A 23,138-nucleotide genomic window follows, 5' to 3' on the forward strand; every position below is an offset into this window, starting at 1 on the left:
TATATATATATATAAAATACGAAGGGAGAAATCCCGTGAGAATGAAAAATCCAAATAGCTTCTTCACCATTTGGGGTAAAGAACAAGTCTGCGTATATCTTATTATCTCCACCCCTACTCTTGAGTGAAATATACTGGGTTCTTTTGGATTTTCTTAAAGAAAAATGCCGAATTTTTAAACTCTAAACTCTTCGGGTCCATCTTATCCACTTTAAACTTATTTCATATTACCATTATACGTCCCAGTACACGAAAGAACTTAACTCGTGACGAACCTTGCCACTCTCCGACAAGCATATACCTACTCCACAATCGCTTCCGGTTCCATCAACTTTTGTTGATGGTAAACTAAATCACTAACGGGATGCTAACAAGCAAACAAACGAGTACTACAAGAACGGCCATTTCTGTTTTTCGGACTAAATTTTGGTCTCAAAGAAATTGATAGCATCTTAGAGGAATCAAACTTTCAGTGCTCGTTTTTTGGTCTCAACTGTTAGAATATATGAAACCCCTAATTTTTTGTCTACAAAACTATTTGCAAAGAGATCAGGGAATCTGTTTATTTTCACCGTGGATCTCCGAGCCAACTTGTGCATACCTCAACTAATCCTATGAGACCCTGAAGATAACAACCAGAAAAATCTTCAGTTACCCTAAGGAGACTTAAAACCAACGACCTATGAGAAATAGCCCAACGCGTTGAGCTAGCCTAAAGGTGGGTTTGATTCTTCACTAGCCGATATGGGACATCAATACGCTCCCTCAAACAAATGCTCGAGTAGATTGGGTGATGAGTATGTCAAACCCCCAAGATGCTAGAGATACCTGCTCTGATACCATGTTAAAATACGTCCTCAAACAACTTGCTTGTGATCAGGATACGTCGTGCCAAGATATAAATCGGGATAATATCTTTCTTTTTTCATCAACAAATGTGGTCCAAATGCCAAAATGGAACAAGAAAAAGATGGGAAGAATCAGGTCCCTTATAACACACAAGTAGATCCAAACTTTTAACAGAAATCAACAAAATACCAACTGATTTTAACCCAATTTCTTGCCTTAGAGGTTTTACCAAACATTTATCCGGTAAGCAGTTTATCGGTAAAATTTAACACTACCACTTACTTATCGGGTAAGACTTTAGTTCACCAAAACGGCACTGTATGTAACAATTTACCCAGTAAGCGCTTACCATGGTAAGAGTCCCCGCTCTCACTTACCGGGTAAGGCTTTTGATTCTTGTCTCGCTCTCATTAGGTAAGATTTTTAGTTCTTACCATATTTATCCGGTAAGGTAATTTGACTTGATAAGCGCTTACCCTGGTAAGTGTATGGTAAACTACCCCTTAGATTCCTAAAGGTCCCAAAAACAGATACTGATTCTTCTACTAATTCCCACCCTCTTGCAGCTTATATTCTTCCAACTGGAACCACCCCACCCCACCACCACCACTACCACTGACCACCACCACAACCACCACCACTTTCCTGCTGTATATAAAGAGCTTCCTCTGATACCATCTTCCAAACCATCAGTCATCCAATTCCACTATTTTGCAAGACTCAAATACAAAAGTCTTTGAAAATGGCATCAAACTCCATCTCATACAGCTCCACCACCTGCTCTTGGACAGCCAAGCAGAACAAGCTATTCGAAACCGCCCTTGCTGTGTATGATCGCGACAGCGCTGATCGGTGGCAGCTGATCGCCAGGGCTGTGGGTGGCGGCAAGTCAGCGGAAGAAGTCAAAAGACACTATGAATTGCTTCTTGAAGACGTTAGGCACATCGAGTCTGGCTACATTCCTTCCCCCAATTATCGACGTTAGTCTGCAGGTGAACTCACCAATCGGATTCATCGCTTTAACCATCATTTCAAATCTTTATCATATTTGTCTTGCACTTTCGGTCGCTCTACTTTTTGAGGTAGATGTCAGATTTGTGTACATCTTACCCTGGACCCCCACCTCAGCATGGGATAGACTGAATTCATTTGGTCTGGTTTTATTTTGGTAGAATCAGGCCAAAGATTCAACCTTTCCGTTTATTATGCGTAGATGGTAGTGATCCGATGCATCTTTAGTTCGATTTGGTGCGAAGTGATGAATAGCTCTAACTTTCTTGATGATTTGTTTTGTTTACAGCATTCTATTCTATTCAGATGTCTCGTGAAAGTTTGAGGAGTTATTGCTCTATGAAACATAAATGTACAGAAGAATCGAAATAATGCATTCCCGTAAAGTTCTATTACATGCGGTATCAGTTAATCAGACTGCTCTGTATAAGATTTACTGGGTTCGTTTGATTAAACTTTTCTTATGCAATTTTAATTGTTTGATGTTAGTTCCATTGTATAGGGACCAGTTATGTCTTTTACTCTTTTCTTAGCTTAGGTTTTGTTTCCCTTTTGTAATCGTAACCTATTTTAATGAATCAATAAAACAAAGACTCAATTTCGCCATTTCATTAATCATCAACGAATTGATTCAATTCTTACATGTCATGCCACGTAGGCATGGAATTGGCCCCGACCCGTCAGGAAACCCGGTCCACCCGCCCCGGTTGGGGACGGGGATTCCCCGTTAGATCGGAGATGGGGACGGGGATCCCCGTTTGTCTCAATCCAGGAAAAGGATGGGGACGGGGACGGTATCGTACTCCCCGTCCCGTCCTGTACCCGTTATGTATATTAATTAATAAATTATATATATATATATATATGTATTATTTAAATTAAAACGATAAGTCATAATTTTCTATTTCCTAACTAGGTTTATAATCTAAAATTGTTACTATTTGGATGTTAATATGTAATATTTTGGATGCAAGTCAAAATACAATTACTCGATATGGTTTTATATTACTAAATATCTTTTGGTACATGTGACTTTAAGTTTTTTTGGATTAAATTGAATTTTTTTTTTTGTTTTAGGTTATTAATTATTATATGTGTGGTTTTTTTGTATTAAATTAAATTCATTTTGATTTTAGGTTTATTGAAAATGTTTGAGATTTAAACATGTATGGTCTCTCACATATTTAATTTAAAATAAGTAACATAAACGGGAAAAAAATCATCGTTTCTCCGTTGGAGGTGGGGATGTGATTATATTCCCCGACGAGGACGGGGATTGAGGTCCCCGCCCCATTCCCATACCTAATGCCACGTCACATTTCTTATATTTTATAAAAAAATCTTTTAATTTTGAGCGTCCATAATTTATTTTCTTGAATATGTATATAGAAAGTTATTTTATTTGCTTTTTTGATTAACAATTGTTTTTTTATTAATCTGAATATCTAACCTGTTATACGAGCCGACTAATCTCATGACAATCACCCGCGAAGCTAGAATCACCGCATTTGAACCTCCATGTCCACAAGGGATTTTTATTCATCCTTGGATTTGAACCTGAGATCTTCAGCCACTTTTGAGTTTTGACCTTTAGAGCTCAAGCTTAAACCAATCAGACATCACCCTTGTGGTTAAATAATTGTATTTTATCATTATATCATAAAGAAAATGTTTGTTCACGTCTCCATTCGTAAATCTTTCATCACGAAACACATATTCAAGATTTATATTATAAATTTTATGGTAGAAATTTTGAGTTCATAATCATAAGCTACCTTATTTTTAGAAGACGATAATTTGGACAACTCTCTACTCGATTTGATATTATCGAAACAATCAGACCTTTTCATGTGGGACAATTCAGCAAGTGGATCGGCTTTTTGCAACCTTGACATATTATGGACGGAGTGATATGGTGGTCAGAGTTGGATGGTTAGTTACGAGTCGGGTCCATTGTTTACATGGCCGTGTTCTTGTCGACCTGGCTCTTCGTCTTTCCGTTTGTCTCGTTTTTGTTAGCTCTTGTTATTTGTTATTGCTTTACCTTTTAAAAGAACTCCCAGAAAAATTTCTTCAGCTACACCCCTAATGCTTTTTTTAATTAATTTCAACAGGTCTTTTTAAGTCCGTTTTACACTAACAAACATGACTATTTTATCAACTGCATTCTCTGCCATCAACTAACTTTTCAACCGATAAGTAGGTTATCGACCAACAACATAGTTACGCTCAACCGCACAAAGGGTCAAATCGACACTTCTCAACGTTTCAATAGAAATGCCCTATTCTTATGAAATACATACTTTCACAACTACAGGAACAAGCAAAAAAAACCCTAGTTGCCAAAGCCTCTTATATCTAATACTCAAAATCCTACCAAAATCCACCCCTTTTCGTCTCTTCTTCGAATATTTATATATCGTTCAAAATTCCGGCAGGCGAAAATTGAAAACAATAACGAATTCCACCTCTTACATGCGGAAACGAAGTGTTATTTATGCTAGCTGGTTACCTGCATTCGCTAGCTCCAATCGCTGGTGATGCTCACCGACCTTGTAATCCACGATCTCCAGAAACAGCTGCGAATCTAAATCACAATCCGGCCGTCCATAAACCGCTGCTTGAACACTGGCTATTAGTTTCGCTATTTCACGGCCAGAAAACCCGTCCGTCTTTTTAGCAGCCTCACGTATCACATCATCCGATAAATCTTTGATCACGATCCTTTGTGTTTTCTTGTTGAAAAGGGAATGCCATTTGGATTCCTTAATGTTGTCACTGTCCTCATAAAGATATTTGTGCAAATAGAGTTTCAATAGTTTGAACCGTTCGTCTTCCTGAGGAAGCGGGAACTCGATCACGTCGTCGATACGGTCCGTTATAGCGCTATCGAGATCACCGGGTCGATTAGTGGCAAGGACAAGAACTACGTCTCTTGATTGGTCTCCGGTTCTGAAGAGCAATGCGTTTAAAGCACTTCTTTGGGCTTCACTCATGTGTGTGCTGTTACGTCTGCATTGAATACACAGCGTAACGGTTAATGGTTCCAAAATAAGCTACTAAAACAGCTGTTAAAAGATATGATCTCGGAGCGAAATACATATCTTTTTCCAATTTCATGTCGGGTAAAAATACACACTCCGTCACAAAATAAATGTCCACAATAAAAAGGCATTCAGTTCTATAAATATGTAATTATTACACTTTTTTAATTACTACATGAAAATTTTATCCTTGATAACAGACAGTAATCAGTTTCTCCATCTCATAATTATGGGTAGAACCGGAAAGTAGACGCTTTTACTTTTGAACATGGATATTAACTTTTTTTATTAACGTAGATATGCAACCTGCTATGCGAGCCGACTAATCCCAGTGCGACCACCCACGTAGTCACCGCATTTGAACCTCCATGACCACAAGGGGATTTTTATTCCTCTTTGGATTCAAACCTGGGACCTCCAGGCACTTTTAACCTTTGGAGCCCAAGCTCAAACCAACCGGGCACCACCCTTGTAGTTAAAATGGATATTAATTTGGGCGCAAACTAAAATAGAAATGTGAATGCTTATTTCGGGACGGAAAGAGTATATAAAAGGGCTTCTCTGAAACAAAAAAAACACTATGGGTAACCCCAACAGTTTGCTCCAAGACTTGATCTCAAACCTACAAATTCGATCCAAGTTAATGAAAAACCTTACCAGTTTCAGTTTTTGTAACTACTGGCTTGGCTCTTTAAAAGTCAGATGAGATCAGTTCTTTTGGAAAAGGATATGGTTGTTTTCATCATTTCGGGTGCATTTGGTATGCAAACGGAACTGTACAAGATTGGACTGGACGGACGAAAGTGAGGTAGGCGGTTTGAATGAATTGTGGAAGGTTTTAGGGTTTTAATATGACATGTGTCGTTTAGCAATTTACCAAGTTTGTCCCATCACCCTAATTTTTGTTCCACCTATTTTGGTGGGAGAGAAAAACTACATTTTTGTCCCATCGAGTCCTGTCCAATCCCAATCTAATTGTCGCACCAAATGCGGGAGAATGAGTTTTTGTTTCATCCTGTCCTATACTGTTCCACTTACCTAACGCACCCCATGCATAGGGAGGAGCTATGACGATCGAAGAACTACCATCATTCTCAAATTTAAGAATCTGATTATGATTATACATCAAAGCCCATTTCTACTTGCAAGTACTTCCAAAAAGACCAAATTTGTCGATAACAAATTCCAAGGAAAATTAGAACTTACTCGCAAAGGAAAGCATCCGCCTCATCAATAAATAGCAGCAAACCCCTCTTTGACTTCTTAGACCAATCAAATATCTCATGAATTTTAGTAACTGCCTGTGCACCAAGCGGAGCAACATCTCCTCCTGTCATCATTGCATAATCCAAGCCCTGCACAACACTTATTGATATGATGAGAAGAATTATATCATGTATATAAAACTCTTAAGACAAATAAGCTTGTGGCATGTAGAACTAATCAGAAGTATGATTATGGTAATTGAAAACTAGTGGCATGATAGAATCATTACCATATACTCCCTCCGTCTTAAAATAAATGTCAACAACGAAAAAGGCATGTCATTTTAGAAATGTGTAATTATTACACTTTTTTTTTATTAACCTGGATATCCAACCCGCTATGCGAGCCGACTAAATTATTACACTTTTAATCAACTAAATGACAATTTTACCCTTAATAATAGAGAGAGTAATGAATTTCTCCATCTCATAATTAAGGGTAAAATTAGAAAGTAAACACTTACTTTGGAAATTGGAGGAAGTAGCTTATATGAAGATAAAACAGAAAATACATTCCTAGATACGGTGGGAAATTGAAAAAAAATAATGCATCCAGAAGGTTGTCTTGAATTCAATTGAGAAAAGTAAAATGTTTGAAACCAATGTCTCCAGCATACCGATTTTCGAGCTATTTCCCTTGCAACCAAAGTTTTGCCAGTGCCAGGAGGTCCATAAAAGAGCATGTTGCGAAATGGTGCCTGATGTGACTTGGTATTCGCAGTAGCTCGAGCTAGATGCTCTATTCTCCTTTGCAAAGAAGGATGGAGTACAATGTTCCCAAATTTAGCTTTATCTTCCACAGAAACTGATTTTCCAGTTGCAGTAGTATAATTACGGAGTTTTTGTGTTCCACGAGTTACTATCCCCGACCATGGGAATTTTGCCATGGATGATTCTCGAATCAGTGATGGTTGTCCAAGAATACGATTTACATACCCCCACATAACTCTGGCACCTTCCCTGAAAACATGCAGTGAAGTATAAGTGTGTAACAATCATATTTGTCAGCATCTTCATCAAGCCTTGTAACTGTATGCAAACAAGCTAACTCTATATTTTGTTGATCAAGTAAAGGTCATCCCTCAGTAGACCATCTGTGTTACAAACTATACGCTAGTGGAGATCAACCACTACACATGCCATTCTTTTAAGATTAAATTTATTTTGGAGAAGGGCTCGAAATCAAATTGATACAGATACTTATTGACAGATGAATTCTTAGAAAATAAAATTTTAACAGACTCTATTTACAGATGTGTTCAGTATGCCTGCACTGTTTGCATGTGAGTGTACTCTTAAGAGGTGAAAAGTACCCTTGTTTATTTATCAGTTTTAGAACGTAAGGCCACATGGAAAGTACATTTTCTCTCATCAAACCTTAAGGACAGTGGCTGATAGTAATGCCAATTTCTACTTAACTAATGGCAACAGGCAACTAAAGCATTAATCAAATAAAGTGAGTTTGAAGACGGGGATAGTAGACCTGGTTGTATAAACTCCTGCAGCTAAGGCGGTAACTCCTCCAACGGTCATTACTAGTTTGCTTCTATCTGTTAACAACATCCTGACGCCACCTAAAAAACAGAAAAGCAATTATTCAGAGATATGAGAACTACTTCTCATTTGACTGGCTAAACAGAAGAAAAAGGAAACAAAGCGAACATATAGTGATCTAATGGTGGTGATGTCTTATTTGATACACCTTATGTCACACACTTGGCCTACTGTCTTGTAACATGCTTGTCATATGGTTGTCATTCCCACTCTGGTAGCACATGGAATTTCACTAGCAGTCTAGCACCAGCACATAACTTACTAAATTTCCAAAAAAAGAAAGAGCAAATGTCAACTATCTTAAGTTGTTCGCTACTTGAACCCATTTCAGAATAGATCATACGACCTTCTATAGCCATCAGGCCACCAAATAAATCTCCCCCCCTACATCAGCACTCACAGTTGACCCGTTTTCAAAATATGCAATAAAGCATGACAGGCAGAAGTTACAAGCAAATGGCCAACTCACTTTTTTTAAAAGAGCGGGCTGCTCAAAGTTTCATGTTGATGTCTGTGATGACTAAAATGATGATAGCATGTGCCATTTGAAAAGAGACTGTTTTACTAACTTGCTCTAATTCCAAGTGTGGATTAAAGATGATTAAATGTACTAATCTCCAGATAACTTTGCACTAGTGATATACACAACTAAATGAGGTACAGTCTGGTAACTTTTCTGAGTATATGCTAAAACATAGCCTAAGAGCACTGCGAATGGAAAAAAAAGTTACACGTAATCACTGCTGTCTTAGTCATTGTCCGTAACAATTATTTCAAGCATTATCTTTTCTTTACCTTCAATGTGACCAAAAGTTGTGTTGATTGCAGCAAGCCACTTTTCCTTCTCACCATTTACTCGTTCTACAAGCATCCTCCTGTTGTGGTCCTCGGTTAGTTTTGCTTCATGGGCACGGCCTTCCGCTTCAGCCATGGCCTTAACTCTAATGGTTTCACGTTCTATCTCAGCTCTCTCTTTTTCCGTCTGCCTTTGTTGAGCTTGAATCTGCTCTTCAGTTGCTCGCCTTGCTTGTTCTTTCCGTATAGAAGACTCCTCTTGCATCCTCGCTAATTCAGCATTGTGTTGTCTTTGGGCTTCATTATCTGTCTACAAATAGTATTGAAATGAAAAAATCAATCCATCATTCAATAATATAGTATTTGCAGATATTGAAGGATGCTACAAATAACTAACTGAACTAGCTCTATATTTTTCAACTTGTGAAAGAATTAGATGTTGTGTACACAAATCACGTTGTGAAAATGTTTTCAAAGTAAAACTAGCTATAAGATTGTCAACCTAACAATTGAAGTGGTTTGATTTCATTCCACTCTGATGGCAAGGTGGTCTGCAATCACTTTTAACCAGCCAATCTCAATTCCAATTCCTAAGTGGAGAAACTTTATAGAGTGGGAAGAGAAGATCCTCAAACCTGCATCCTTTTCCTAGCCAATTCATCTTCATATCGCAACATCTGGGCCTTAGCTTGTGATTGTTGTTGAACTAAATTCCTTTGATCTTCGGCAAGTTTTCGCTGTCTTTCCTGTGCATATGAACAAAATTATTTGAAAGCATAGGCCATAAAACATGAAAATATATCAAAGGATACAGGTGACATCCACATAGGTGTGGGATCAAATTGAGGTAGTCATGTACAGATTATTCAGAATCTCAAAACTTTAAACTTCTAGTTATTTGTAAGTGCAATTAATGGTTCAACAATCAAGGATGAATCATCAATCCTTTCTCCAAACTGTAGAGTTTAATGTCTCTTCTTTTTCCTCTAATGTGTCTTCTATTCTGTATTTTGTTGTCTGCCTCTCACTTACAAATATGAGGTAGATAAGGAATAAAAACTGAAACTTCAACTAGATCTTTCAATTAAATTGTGAAGAATTAATCCCCCAGTCCCCAGAAGAACAAAGAAAATAATTGGATGTTTGACACTGAGTGTACTTGCTAGCACTAGAACTTGTTCGGTGCTAAGAGTTGTTTAGCATGACCGGTGCTGGATCATTTCAGAGATTCATTTGCTAAAATTTATGTTGCTTAATTCTTAATATATAGTTACATAACCTGCTATATTAATAAATGTAAACAGCTATATGATCTACATTTGATAGTCGCCATCATTCAATTTGGAAGGTAAGACAACTCATAAACAGCTCCATCACCATCATCGCCCACACCATTCACATCACCCAAGTAGATAATTTACTTAAAACACAGATAATGTGTAATCCAAATCCAAGAAACACAAACAGTCGGAAATCAATATAAAGATTGACGTAAATTATCACTCACGATATCAAGTTGAGCCTGAATAGCTTCCTGATGAGCCTTCTCCGCTGCCAATTCAGTAAGACGGCCCTGCTCTTGCTTTCTCATTACCTCAAATACCTAGCAATAATAAACAAAATTACCTCTGAGCAACCCATGCATTTGGCTGGACAAAAAGTTTCCATGGAAGTATATGAAGTTGTTACACACATATATTCAGCATTTGTCTGTCTGCTTATGAGCATTTCAGAAACAAAACATGCACACAAGAATTTATAAATAAATTGTGACTTTTTTTCATGTAACCCACCGTAAAAACAACCGTTTTGCTTCAATTTAAAGCTACAATTTAGTGCTTCAACTTCACACTCGCAAAACTCAATTCTTGTAAAGACAAGGTTCATGCTTTTAGCCAGGTAAGTCCGATCCCTGGCAACTGTCACAGGCCTCTTCCCATATAAAAGCAGAGCAATTCTTAAGATCATTTTCACATAGAAATGGTCATATAGATATGTTATATTACCGAAAATGTAGAATTTCTTATCTTTTTCCAACCAATCCGATATCATCTTAAAATCTGCTTATGCTCAAAGCATTAGTCCGCAAACGAATTCTGATATTGGAAACACATACAACAACGGTCTCAACTGCCTATGTAATTTAGTTAGCAGATAGACAGTACTTGCACCCAGAGCTAAATAGTGATTGTTAATTACAACAAAAAATTTCAAGTACATTCACCTGTTTAGAATAGGGAGAACTATTGATTTCTCTGAGTGCTTTAGCCCCCCTTTCTAGAGCTTCAGGATCAAAACCGCCTTTCGAATCCTCAACCTCTGGCTTAGGTTCCGCGTTTGTAGGTTCCGACGCCAGTTGAGGCGACTGCGATGGAGCCGGAGATTGAGCAAACGGATTGAAACGAAATGACGGAGCGTCGGCATAGGAACAAGTGGTGGTTGATGCGGCCGCAACAGCTGCCATAGCAGCCAAAGATGCAAACCTGGAAGCCGCCATTGACGGACTTTCGACCCTATAAACCTATCTGCAAATCAATTAAGGGTTAAAGATTCAGGGGAAGAGCATAAACCCCCTTTTTTCACGTTTAGGGTTTTAAGAAACCCTCAGATGAATTTGAGCAACGGGACATGAACGAGGGAGATTTTGGTAATTTAACAGGGTTTCGGTTAAGGAGCTTTTCTTGCAAAAGAAGACTACCGAGTTCCTCGTAAAAAAAAACTTGCCAAAATTTGATGTATGAGTTTTGTGTTTGTTAAAAGGGAAAATTCCAAAAATAAAAATAAAATTAATAAGTTTTAGTATTTGGAATGATTAAGTATTTTGAACAATTTTTTGAAACAAATAAGTAATTGAGCATTTCAAAATCTGTTAAATAACTTTTTGGACTTTTTAAAACATGTTAGATACAATCTTATGACTTATACAACTTGTTAATGTAGTAAAATAATAAAAAAATCTAGAAAAAACCAATAGACTTTCATATTTTGAACGATTAAATCCCTAAATATTTTTTTTGAACCAATAACCGGCCCGAACCTGGTCCGTTGTCATTATTAGTTTTAAACGAGATCGAGCAAAGGAGATCGAGCATAGTAGAGCAGAGCAGAGCAAATCGGGATACAGCGTCAATGAATTTGGATGAGGGCTAAAGAATTTGTCGGATTGGAATTTGAAATCTGTGGTATATATGGTGGAATTGTGAAATCAATGACATAAGGAATTTGTTGGAATTGAAAAGATTCATTCACATCTATTATGTGAACCAAACATGGTATTTGAAATTTGGTCAAAGATTTGAATATTCCAATTCCACCAAATTCCATGAACCAAACACCCTCTTAGGGTGCGTTTGGTTTGCAGGAATGGAATGGAATTGGGGGGATTTGGATTTAAAATTCATTCAAATCCTATGTTTGGTTTGCCAAATTGTCAGGATTTGAAATCCCATGATTTCATTAAAATCCATTAAACATGGGATTTGGAAATCCTTTGCAAAGGGGTGGGATTTGAGATCCAAATCCTAGGCGCTTTCTCCCTTCGCTTCCTCCCGCTTCACTTCACCTCACTTCCCTCCCATCGCTTCCTCCCGCTTCATTTCAAATCCAATCCAAATCCTGCAAACCAAACACAGGAATGGATTTTAAATCCAATCCAAATCCCATGGAATTCAAATCCCTCATAAACATTCCTGCAAACTAAACGCACCCTTAGTGTTTTAGAGAAACAATGGCTAGACGCATCAGCAACCAACCAGTGATATGTTCCAAATAGAATTAAAGAATAAAAAAGATTTTATCCATTTTTCAAAGAATTGTGTAGGGGCAATTGATGGAACACATGTCCGTGTAAGAGTACCAAGTAAAGACGCCTCAAGATATCGTGATCGTAAGGGATATCCAACAATAAATATGTACATTTGATTTAAAGTTCACATGCATTTTGAGTGGTTGAGAAGGCATAAAAATACACTCACTAGAAATGACAAGTTACTCATTCCCAAAGGTAAAATCTTAAATCAAAAGTTGGTTATATAATTAATCTTATATTATTATACTAAATTTATTTTATTTATAAATAAATACTATTTGGTTGATGCTGGTCTATCCTATAGAAGTTCGCTCATTGCACAGTAGAGAGATGTTAGATATCAATTTAAGGAACATTCATCCCGTAACACCTCATAAATTCACGACAATTGTTTAACCTTCAGGATGCATCATTACGAAATGCTAGTGAACGAGCCTTTGGTGTTTTGAAGAAAAGATTTCCTATAATTAGAAGTACGATCGACCCATTTTACTCGTGTGGAAACACAATCAGACATATTTCTAGCATGTTGCATCTTACATAATTTTTTACTTGACGAAGATCGTGACAAATAACTTGAAGAAGAAATGTCGTACGAGGTATTAAATGCAACACAAGAAGAAGAAACGCATGCTCCAAGAGACATAGATGACATAGGAGAACAAATTAGAAGTTCAATTGCAAACGAAATGTGGAGTGATTACTCGTTGTACCTAAACAACGAAAGTAATGTCTAGTTTTATATGATGATTAATGTTTGGATTTATTTATATTATGTATTTATATTCATGTTTTGTCCATATTTTTTGCATTAAGTTTAATTTGCATGATTACTACGCAATAATTAATCATGAGTAAAAATGTAACCGATGAAAATACTGGCAAGAGGGAGCTTTTCCGTGATCAGGTGAATGAGAGTGGAAAACGAGATAACATCAAATGTGGATGAGGAACAAGTTTCTATCATGGCGACAAATGAAGGAGAATATGCATATGCTGGAAAAGAAGAAATTAGGGTAGGTGTTTTTAGGCTGATACCATGTGAGACCAATATAGGATTTGCCGCAGTTATGGTCTCTGACAAAAATGATATACATATAGGGTTGGGTTCATGTGAGACCAAGGGTTTTTCGTGAGACCCGTAAGACCAATTTATGTTCATTGATCAACTTTATAAGCTAATGATCTAATGGCCTAAAGTTGCACGGTGACAATTTTGTGATTATTGAGAAGTCTTGTGACAATTTTGTGATTATGAATGTTCAGATTGTAGATTTAATCCAAGGGTTGAGAATTGGTCTTACGGGTCTCACGAAAAACTCTTGGTTTCACATGATCCCAAGTCTATATATACATATATAAGAATCACAAGAGGAGAATAAGGATACAGATATACACAAGTCCTATATACAAGGAAAGCTTAATCAAATAAAATCAAAACATATATTAACGTGATTACATTATCAAAAACATATACAGTTATCATTGCTTCCTAAACCTCCTCTTCTGCCTCAAATAACTTCGTCTCATAATTCCAAGCAAAACCACTTAATGAAACACCGTGAAAAATGTCATAGAACCGAGCCAAATGTCTTCATACGATTCTCCGAATAATTATTGTTGAAATCTTAGTTAAGAATTTTACTCAACTCATCCACCATATTAAATTTAACAATTTTAATCTAAAAAAATATGAACAAAAATTAAATATAATACATAAAGTAAGGGACTGTTTGTTTACCTCTTAATAGTTGCATTAAGAGACAGTCTCTGAATCGTTAAGAGGTGAATCTTGTTTGACAATAAAAAGGTTTGTCTCTTAATGGTTTTAAAACTCTCTGAATGATTTTGTATAATGGACATCCCTTAACTATTCAGCACCCTAATTCCATTGTAAACAATAACTGAACAAATGTATTTCATTTTGCACTATATCACAAGAGTCTCTTAATCTTTCTGACCACTTAATCATCGTGCACCAAACCATTCAGCAACTACCAAACAACCTCTAAATTGTAACACCCATGTTTAGGAAATGAAAATACTACCAAATATATATTAATTTGAGTATAAAACTTTTGCAACATATTTGCATACTATGCATGCACCTTTGTTTTACAAATCCAGTGAACTCACCTGGTGTTTGTGTAGGCTTCTTTATCCCCTCTAACTTGCACCTACACAATTTATAATATTTGATTGAGAACACTTGCCAACGAACTTCTTATTTGATCACTATGATCGCTCAAATCTGCTACAAAGTTTTATTCGATTGGTTGGTTCAGAGTCAACTCAAAACCTAATGCCCCACTAGACTTTACTTAAAAATATTTTCCAATATATTATTTTATTTACGACTGACGCTTGTTTAAAGAAAACGATCTCTTATACCTAAATCTATGGTTCAAAAAATAGTTTTATAAACCTTTTACATCGAATAAATCATTTTTAGAAAAAAGACGATACTAACAATAATCCAAGGGGGTGTCTGGAATTGCTTATAAAAATAACTTGTTGACTTATTCCGATGTGACACCGATAATAAACATTTTTTACTGTTTGGATAAACAGCATATACCAGTGCCAAACCGGTAATATAAAGTTTTTGAAGAAGTTAAACCATTATAACTTATGATAAGTTAATAAGGACTTTTGTAGAAAAATATAAGTTGTTTCAAATAAGCAAATCCCGAAAACCCACTAAATTTGAGATAAATAAAATAATTAATCTATTTTTCAAATAGAAGGTTAACGTCACAAATGAGTATGGTTCAAAAGGAATTAATTAATTATTAAAATAACTAATTAATTCACATAAAATGATTTGTTTAGGTAATTCTATGTAAAATTTATTCTAACAAACTAAATACTTAGGGGTTATTTGGTAGTTGCTGGATGGTTTGATGCTGAATAATTAAGTAATCAAAATGATTAAGAGTCTCTCATGATATAATATAAAATTAAATATAATTGTTATATACAATAGAATCAGGGCGCTGAATGATTAAGGGAGACACATGATACAAAAGCATGCAGAAGGTTTTAGAATCATTAAGGGGTAGATTTTTTTTGTCAAACAATATTCACCTCTTAAGGATTCAGATGATGCTTCTTAATAGTTACATTAAGAGGCAGTCTCTGAATCATTAAGAGGTGAATCTTGTTTGGCAAAAAAATTTTTTACCTCTTAATGGTTCTAAAGCCCTCTGAATGATTTTGTATTCTGGGTCTCCCTTAACCATTCAACACTCTAATTCCATTATAAACAATTACCGAATAATTAGATTTTATTTTGCACTATATCATAAGAGCTTCTTAATCATTCTGACCACTTAATCATTCTGCATCAAACCATTCAACTCTGGACATTAACTCTGAAAGAAAACTCTGAACATTAACTCTGGAACACAAAAATTCAGAATTCTATTGTTAGGCTGAAAAATAACTCTGGACTTAACTTTAAATAAGAGGAATTCAGAGTTATGTTGTAAGTCTGAGAAATAAACAATATCTGATGACTTCATGTTGATGATTTGTATCACTAATGTCATTTAAGTGTAATGAAATTAAATTGTTGACCAATGTAATCATGATAAATATTGAACAGGTAAGGAAGGTGCGGAGTGCACGCTTGTTTTAGTTTATTTTAATTTAGGGGGGAAGCCCCTAAATGACAGGGGTCCGGGGGCAGCGCCCCCGGTGGCGGGGTGCAAGGGGCAGAACCCCTGGCTGGGATCGAGCTGAAATATTGCTTCAAAAATTGCTTTGTTTTCTTATAACTCTAGATTTTTAGGGTAATATTGCTTTGTAAAAAATGTTTCAAAAATTCGAATTTGAAATTTTAAACCTGATTTTGATGACTACTCCAGAGTTAAATTTAGACTTACAACTCTGAATTTCCCTAGGTTCATTTCCTTCAATCTGTTGTCTTTGTTTTCAATTTCAGTTATTTACATCATGTGTTTCCTTAAATCTTTTGTTTTTGTTCTTGAAACAAAGTCAAAGGAATTGTGGGAAGAGAAAGCATATTCAAGCTTAAAGAATATTTTGATGTACCAAAGTATCAAACCGATCAACCCGTATGGGTTAGGTGAGTTGAGATTTTTCAAACCGTTAATATTAGATTGAGTTATTCAAATACCTTAAACCCAATCAACTCAACACATGAGCACCCCTAATTAGAGGTTTGTACCCATTCATCCCCATTAATTAAAAACTAATCTTCAATTATAAAGTATATATTTACTCATATCATTTGATTAAAACCACTAAATTCCTGAGTATTACAGTGATAGTCATATTTATTTTTGAACATATTAAAATAACGTTGCTTATCTAATAAACATTACATACATGTTTTATGCATAAAGACTACTAGATGTACTAACGAGAATTTGTTAACGTTTTTCATCGTTTATGCAAAGCAGATCATTCAACCTAATAAAACAAAAAGAATGGATGAAACTGGTAAAAGAACCAAAATAACCTCGTAGTTAACAGATAAGGTGAATGTCCGTTAGAGCAAATGACCAAATCCGTAAAAAAATTACAAATCATCAAATAATTATGTAATAAATAAAGTCTAAGGACAAATTCCATAAAACACACATAGTACAGGGACTAAATCGTTAAAGTTTTTACACTTTTTGCAATTGCCGCAAAGGTGCAGTATCCAAACTAAGTGTGTGTGAGAGAAACTATGACTGTGTGTGAGAGAGAGAGAGACGTGGCAGGAAGGTAGCACAACCGGAAATACGAAAACCAGTGGAAGTTGCCACGTTGCCAAATATCGTCGGTACACCGTCCCTCACCGCCTTTACCGCCACATCCTCCATTGTTGCTCCTTCACCAAAATTTCAACAAATTTTCCCATAATACTTCCGGTTTCTCTTAACTTCTAATTATTCTATCAAAAAAATTCTTCCGGTTGCTGTTTGTGACGCGAAAAATGGGGAAGTCAGTGGTTCTGATGGTGTTATGGCTAACGGCAAGTGCGACGGTGTGCCGGAGTTATGGCGGGGTGGAGAGTGGCGTCGGGGACGTAAAAGCAATGGCGAGGGATGCGGCAGGGAATATGAAAATGAATGCCGAAGGTGCCATAACCAACGTTGCGGAGTAAGTAATTTTTTATCATTTTTTCCGTAGATCATCGTGTTAGTTATTCAATCATCATGCTATGCTAGGGTTGGTTGCTTGAATTGAACATTTATATTTATGAATGCCCCTTTCCAGATCAGCGATTGGAGATTATGATTGATATGATACTCTTTAGATTTAGATTGAAAAACATGATGATAGTAAGCTAGCTGACAAACTTCGGTTCCATGTTCGTGGATGCAATTAGGTATAATATTTCTGATGAACTGCTAAACAACGATTTAGATTAGAGTTAGGAATGGTGATAGATTAGTTCCCCGTACTTGAGATGTAAATCGTAAAAGACAGAAGATATTCCAAGTTCTTTAGGCTTCTTTTGTCCCTCTGGTTATTTTAATCAATGTTTTGAAAATACATTTCTTTTATTAACCTGGATATCCAACCCGTTATGCCAGCCCACTAATCTCAGTGGGACCACCCGCTTTGCGGATAGTCTGGAGTCACAACATTTGAAGCTCCATGGCCATAAGGGGATTTTTATTTCTTCTTGGGTTCAAACCTGGGACCTACATACACTTTTGACTTTTGAGCCCAAATTCAAACCAATCGGGCACCACTATTATGGTTGAAAATACCATTTTTAAGGCCTTAATTGCCTAGGTTTAAGCGTTCTCCATTGCGCAACTTAGTTGGTGACTCTTTAAGTGGCCGGTTGTTGGGTTAGTTAAATTCGCTAGATTGAAATGAGCCTTAGAGGCCGTTTACTAAACGCTTACCCGGTAAGTGCTTACCGGGTAATTTTCCTTCCCTGATGGACATGGCAAGGGTAAAAAATCTTACCTGGTAAGAGCAATGATAAAGATGGAGAGTCTTACAAGATAAGTGAGGGTGACGACTCTTACCCGGGTAAATTGTTGCATCTTTGATGTACTACAATCTTACCCCATAAAATAAATTGTAGTGTTGACTCCTCCAGGTAAGCATTTAGGTAAACGGCCTCTTGATCTTTTGCAATATAATTACTTTGAGGATGTAAAACTATTGACACGTCCGTATCAGACTAAGTGTAGATCAGGTTATTTCTTGGTTATCACCCCCATAGAAAAAAGCTTGACATCGGGAATCAAAGTTGTGGCCTTCTTTTCGACCGATAAGTCCACTAATACGTGGAATTGTGATGAAATCTCAAATTTACTCGTCCAACCTTTTTCCTAGTCTACTTGTGGTCTATCATTTGAACTTTCTCAAATTTTATGATGCTTTCATGGTAATTATATCAATGGAATACCATAATAGTATAGCATTAAAATTATGTTCGACATCCAGTTGGGTACTTGCTTCATCCTTAATTATATGATTAAGGACTCGACTTAATGCTTAGTGCTTTTTGATCATCGCTTTATTATATTAAGTAATGTTTTGTTTTTCTAACCTGGAACGCTTGGCAAAAGTCCTCATCGTTTAAGATTTTGCGAAAGGTCAATTAGGAGAACTTTTAGTAGTAAATTTAGGAGGATATAACATTACTATTGTGTTTGCATCGGATTTCTTCGCAGGAGAACCTTGGATAGCAGTATAGAGTTTATGCCTTTGGTTCTCCGAAACTGACGATGATGGAAGTTGTACAACGATGATTTATGAGTTCATTTTGAAGTTATATTAGGATAATTTCTAATAAAGTACCGTGAACAGTATGTGGTGAGGATAAATTATTTGGCATCCCAAGGTGTAAGTCCACATATTTGGCATTTTTGTAGGAGGTACTCTTGAATTAATTATAGTAACATTGAAGTGGTTCATGAGGATGGATCACATGCAGCCAAGGGATTAGTACACAATGGGTATGCTTACTGGCCTATTTTAGCAAAGTTCTTTTCTATACATGTTAAGAGTCCCACATCGAGTGTTGGAACCTCATTTCTCTACTTAAAGGCTCTTTTGGATGGTAATTTGATGGGGTTCTACATTTTTTCACATAGTATCAGAACCAATATTTACCACTCTAGGGCAATCTGTACCGGTCTAGCCCCCTCTTGACACTTTGGGACGATATGTGCTCGTCTAGCCTTTGTTAGGGTAGGGTAGGGTAGGGTAGGGTAGGGTAGGGTAGGGTAGGGTGGGGTGAGAGTCCCACATCAGCTAGATGTGAGACTCCAATTGTACCTGTCTATCCCCCTCTAGACACTTTGGGACAATATGTGCTTGTCTAGCCTCCTCTGGAGGGGGCATGTTAGAGTCCCACATCGGGTAGAGTTGAACCACTTCTTTTCATATATATTGGAACATCTCTTCTACCCTTAATGACACTCTTTTAGAGAGTAATCTAAAGGGGCCCCACATATTTTTACAGTATGAACTTATCAAACGCTAGTGATTAAGATGTGAAATGAATTAGCCTAGCTTTCTTTTTTGTTTTTCAATTCATCTTGATATCATTTAGGAACATGCTTCAGAATGTTGTTATCCAAGGTTGTGCAAATTATCTTTACTACCTGTAGAGTTCTTCTTTGTCGATATTTAAGATTGTTCCGCTTTATACTTATGTTGTCTTAAGGATGTTAAAACTAACATGGATATCGGTCTGTCTTGCTCTTTATTGAACTTAATAGTAACTTAGAGGCTGGGAACACGAAGCAGGGAATGATAGACAATTCTGTGTATTAATGCTTCCACTAGCTATGTTGGCTAAGCATTATCCTTAATTGCAGGAAACTCTATGTGTAGTTGATGGAACTATAATCCCCATCCACTCCCTCGATTCTGCATTAGGTGTCATCTTTTGACCTTTTAGATGTCGAACAAATTGGTATCCTCATGGTAGCAAATAACTTATTTTAACCACAAGGGTGGTGCCTGATTGGTTTGAGCTTGGCTCCAAAAGTCAAAAGTGTCGGGAGGTCTCAGGTTCAAATCCAAGGAGGAATAAAAATCCCCTTGTGGCCATGGAAGTTCAAATGCGGTGACTCTGGCCTACCGCAAAGCAGATGGTTGCCCTGAGATTAGTCGGCTCGAATAGCGGGTTGGATATCCAGGTTAATAAAAAAAATGGCTTTTTATTTCTTGTTCCTTTTGTTAAATGAAATGAGTAGTTCCTTGAATACTGGGATCTGACATTATTTTATTAGGAGCTTAAAAAACCTAAGCAGATTCTGACTTCCATTGATGAATCAACTGCATTCCAATGCATATGAAGGGAAAATAAGAAAAAAGAACCCTGAGAAACATTTGCCGATGGACTCTAGGGAGAAATAAAATTCCCCCCTTTGGTCTCCATTGTTTCAGTATCACTACTTTGACCATCTTCTGGTTTTCCTATGTCCAATTCCAGTAGTTGCATGTCCAATTAACTAATGTTTGGAAATGTTTTAGGGGTCTCGGTTTGAACCAGGATGACATGAAAGGGGCTGCTCAAAGTGCGGTGGATAAAGCTGGCGAAGCTGCATCAAGCAGCACATCTGCAATGAATTCTGCTGCTTCTGGTAATTATGTTTACTACTATGCATACACGTTCATGCATACATCTGCAGATACATGTCATGCATGTATCTTTTTTCGCGGAGTGGTATTCTCATTGTTAATCGCGGTGATGTTGCTATCAAGAAGCACATCTTTAATGAATTCGTGGTAATATTTAGGGCAAAATGGAAGAAATAGCAACCTACTTTCATAAGTTTCCTTATTGCAGCAATGCCCTTTCAAATTAGTTTTTATTAGGACATTGTACTCTAAATTTTTTTACATATTATAGAAATAGGTAACCTTTTAATTTAAATTTACTCATTATACCATGTCTCCATGCTACCTCACTGTCCATGTAGGTTGCACACATGTACTATACCGCTGACGTGACATTTCCTATACATCCTTGTACTTTCAAAATTATTTTTATTATAGCATCACCAGTACCTATTACAATATTGTACTTTAGTTTCTATATTTTATCATTTAGACATTGTTTATTTAATCAAACATATTTACCTAAATTTAGTATATGTTTCTAATCATAACTTTTAATAAAAAAAATTAGTCTCCCAACGATATTATACCAATGGGTAACCTTTTGATTTGAATTAAGATGACATGTCACAAGTTACCAGTTTTTCATGTCATGTCATTGTCCACGTGATATGTTCACGTGTAAAATTTTGTTGACATGACATTTCTTATTACAACATTATATTTTGAAAAAAAAAAATTTGATTTCACATACTATTCAAAAAATATATTAAATAAATTAGAAATTTTCTAAATTATTTATTAATATACAAACATTAAGAAAACTAGTAAAACACAATTACCTTGCTAACATTTTAAAAAAAATATCTTTTTTTTTTAAAAAGAATAAAAATTGTTACATTTTTTTACCAAAAAATATTTATCTTCTAAAGAATATATCATATTTGTTTAAAAGAAATTAATTGACATATAAATATATTAAATTAGTTAGGTTTTTTTGAATTATTCATCAATATATATATATATATATATATATAACAATATTAAACAACTTGTAGAACACAATTTATCTCTATATCATTTAAAAAAAGCTCAGAAGAATTTTTTGAACAAAATAAAATAAGAAGTGCTACATTTTTTACAAATAAAATAGTTATCTTGAAATAATACATTATATTTATTTAAGAAATATTTTGCTCTAAAATATTTAATTTACATGCAATTTAATAAGAAAATGTTAAAAAATGTTTTTTTAAATTGTAGCAATGAAAAGTGAAAGTTATTAAAAATAACTTATTAAGAGGTTTTTTTTTTTAAGTCATGTCATCTCATTTAAGCCAAGGAAACAAAGAAAAGTAAGGGGTTAACTTGTTAAAAAGGTGAGAGGTTATCCACTGCTATAATAGGTAGGTTTTTCAAAGTATGATGCCTTAATAGAAAATGATTTGAAAGTACATTGCTGTAATACGAAAAATGAAAGTACAATGTTATAATTAGGAAATTTATGAAAGTATGTATATGCATATATACATAAACGTACATGCAACACGCAAATACATATATACATACATATACACACATATATATATATATCTGCTGCTTCATCGAAGTAGTACGCTCATCGTGTAATTAAGCCCATTTTCTTGCAGAATCTTCAAAGTATGTTTCTGAGAAGGCTGGTGAGGTCGGAAACTTGGCATCTGAGAAGGCAGGTCAAGCCATGGACATGGCTGGTGATGCAAAGGAGGCAATGAAGAACAAGGCTGCCGATACCTATGATAGTGCTGGTGATGCTGAAGATACTGGAATGAGAGCATATGCCTACATCTCTGAACTAGCACGCGAAGCCCTGAAGACGGTTCAAAATTTGGCTGGTGGTGCTGGGCAGACAGCAGAAGAGAAAGGAAATGATGCTTATGATGCTGTATCTGAGGGGGCTGGTCGAGCCATGAACATAGGTTCAGGCATGGCCAATAAAGCCAAAGAAACGGTGAATGACAAGGCATCTGATGCCTATGCATATGCCTCTGATAAAACCGATCAAGTCATTCGAATGCCCACAGACAATATCAAAGAGACTGTGGAAGGAGTGGTGTTGGAGGGTAAGGATAAAGCAAAAGATGCATACAACTCTGCTAAAGACATGGCTTCTGAGAAGGCTGGCGAGGCTAAAGATAAGGCTTCCGAGAAGGCCGGAGAGGCTAAAGATAAGGCTTCCGAGAAGGCCGGAGAGGCTAAAGATAAGGCTTCCGAGAAGGC

General features: G+C 36.2%; 3 protein-coding genes across 6 annotated transcripts in view; 2 read left to right on the plus strand and 1 right to left on the minus strand.

The window, feature by feature from the left end:
- Positions 1-1,546: 1,546 nt before the first annotated feature.
- On the plus strand, positions 1,547-2,471 carry LOC112515516 (protein RADIALIS-like 3). 2 transcript variants are annotated; one of them, XM_025122388.1, is made up of 2 exons: positions 1,547-1,842; positions 2,156-2,471. In XM_025122388.1, exon 1 carries the CDS (start codon positions 1,592-1,594, stop codon positions 1,832-1,834), a length of 243 nt encoding a protein of 80 aa, XP_024978156.1. In that variant the 5' UTR covers positions 1,547-1,591; the 3' UTR covers positions 1,835-1,842; positions 2,156-2,471. The 2 variants fall into 2 exon arrangements, with proteins under 2 accessions (XP_024978156.1, XP_024978155.1); XM_025122387.1 differs by having other exon boundaries at positions 1,547-1,841; positions 2,150-2,471.
- A 1,614-nt stretch (positions 2,472-4,085) lies between these two features.
- Positions 4,086-11,111, minus strand: LOC112515997 (ATPase family AAA domain-containing protein 3-like). The gene is made up of 8 exons (XM_025122995.1): positions 10,743-11,111; positions 10,026-10,121; positions 9,154-9,264; positions 8,519-8,828; positions 7,653-7,743; positions 6,787-7,129; positions 6,111-6,259; positions 4,086-4,872 (listed from the first exon to the last, which is right to left on the minus strand). The coding sequence occupies exons 1-8, from the start codon at positions 11,013-11,015 to the stop codon at positions 4,356-4,358; spliced, it is 1,890 nt and encodes a 629-aa protein (XP_024978763.1). The 5' UTR covers positions 11,016-11,111; the 3' UTR covers positions 4,086-4,355.
- A 6,060-nt stretch (positions 11,112-17,171) lies between these two features.
- Positions 17,172-23,138, plus strand: part of LOC112515848 (late embryogenesis abundant protein At3g53040) — an 8,129-nt gene continuing 2,162 nt past the window's right edge. For 2 of the 3 annotated variants that reach the window (XR_003069553.1, XM_025122794.1), the window contains exons 1-3: positions 17,172-17,441; positions 20,793-20,902; positions 22,514-23,124. Coding sequence is in view for 2 of the 3 variants with exons in the window: in XM_025122794.1 (XP_024978562.1) it covers positions 17,275-17,441; positions 20,793-20,902; positions 22,514-23,124 (888 nt within the window). In the remaining variant the exon portion in view is untranslated. The remainder of the gene's footprint in view (positions 17,442-20,792; positions 20,903-22,513; positions 23,125-23,138) is intronic. The other variant, XM_025122795.1, reaches the window with a different exon arrangement.

The sequence above is a fragment of the Cynara cardunculus genome (assembly GCF_001531365.2).
Source record: "Cynara cardunculus var. scolymus isolate 2C chromosome LG 7, CcrdV1, whole genome shotgun sequence".
Taxonomy (NCBI): Eukaryota; Viridiplantae; Streptophyta; class Magnoliopsida; order Asterales; family Asteraceae; genus Cynara; species Cynara cardunculus.

Excerpts from the sequence above, each read along its gene's own strand:
- LOC112515516 (XM_025122388.1), top strand. The coding sequence starts at position 1,592 with ATGGCATCAAACTCCATCTCATACAGCTCCACCACCTGCTCTTGGACA.
- LOC112515997 (XM_025122995.1), bottom strand. The coding sequence starts at position 11,015 with ATGGCGGCTTCCAGGTTTGCATCTTTGGCTGCTATGGCAGCTGTTGCG. Across the intron at positions 7,130-7,652 it reads GCAGGAGTTTATACAACCAG|GGAAGGTGCCAGAGTTATGT; the intron begins GTCTACTATCCC and ends GCATGTTTTCAG. Across the intron at positions 4,873-6,110 it reads GCGGATGCTTTCCTTTGCGA|ACGTAACAGCACACACATGA; the intron begins GTAAGTTCTAAT and ends TATTCAATGCAG.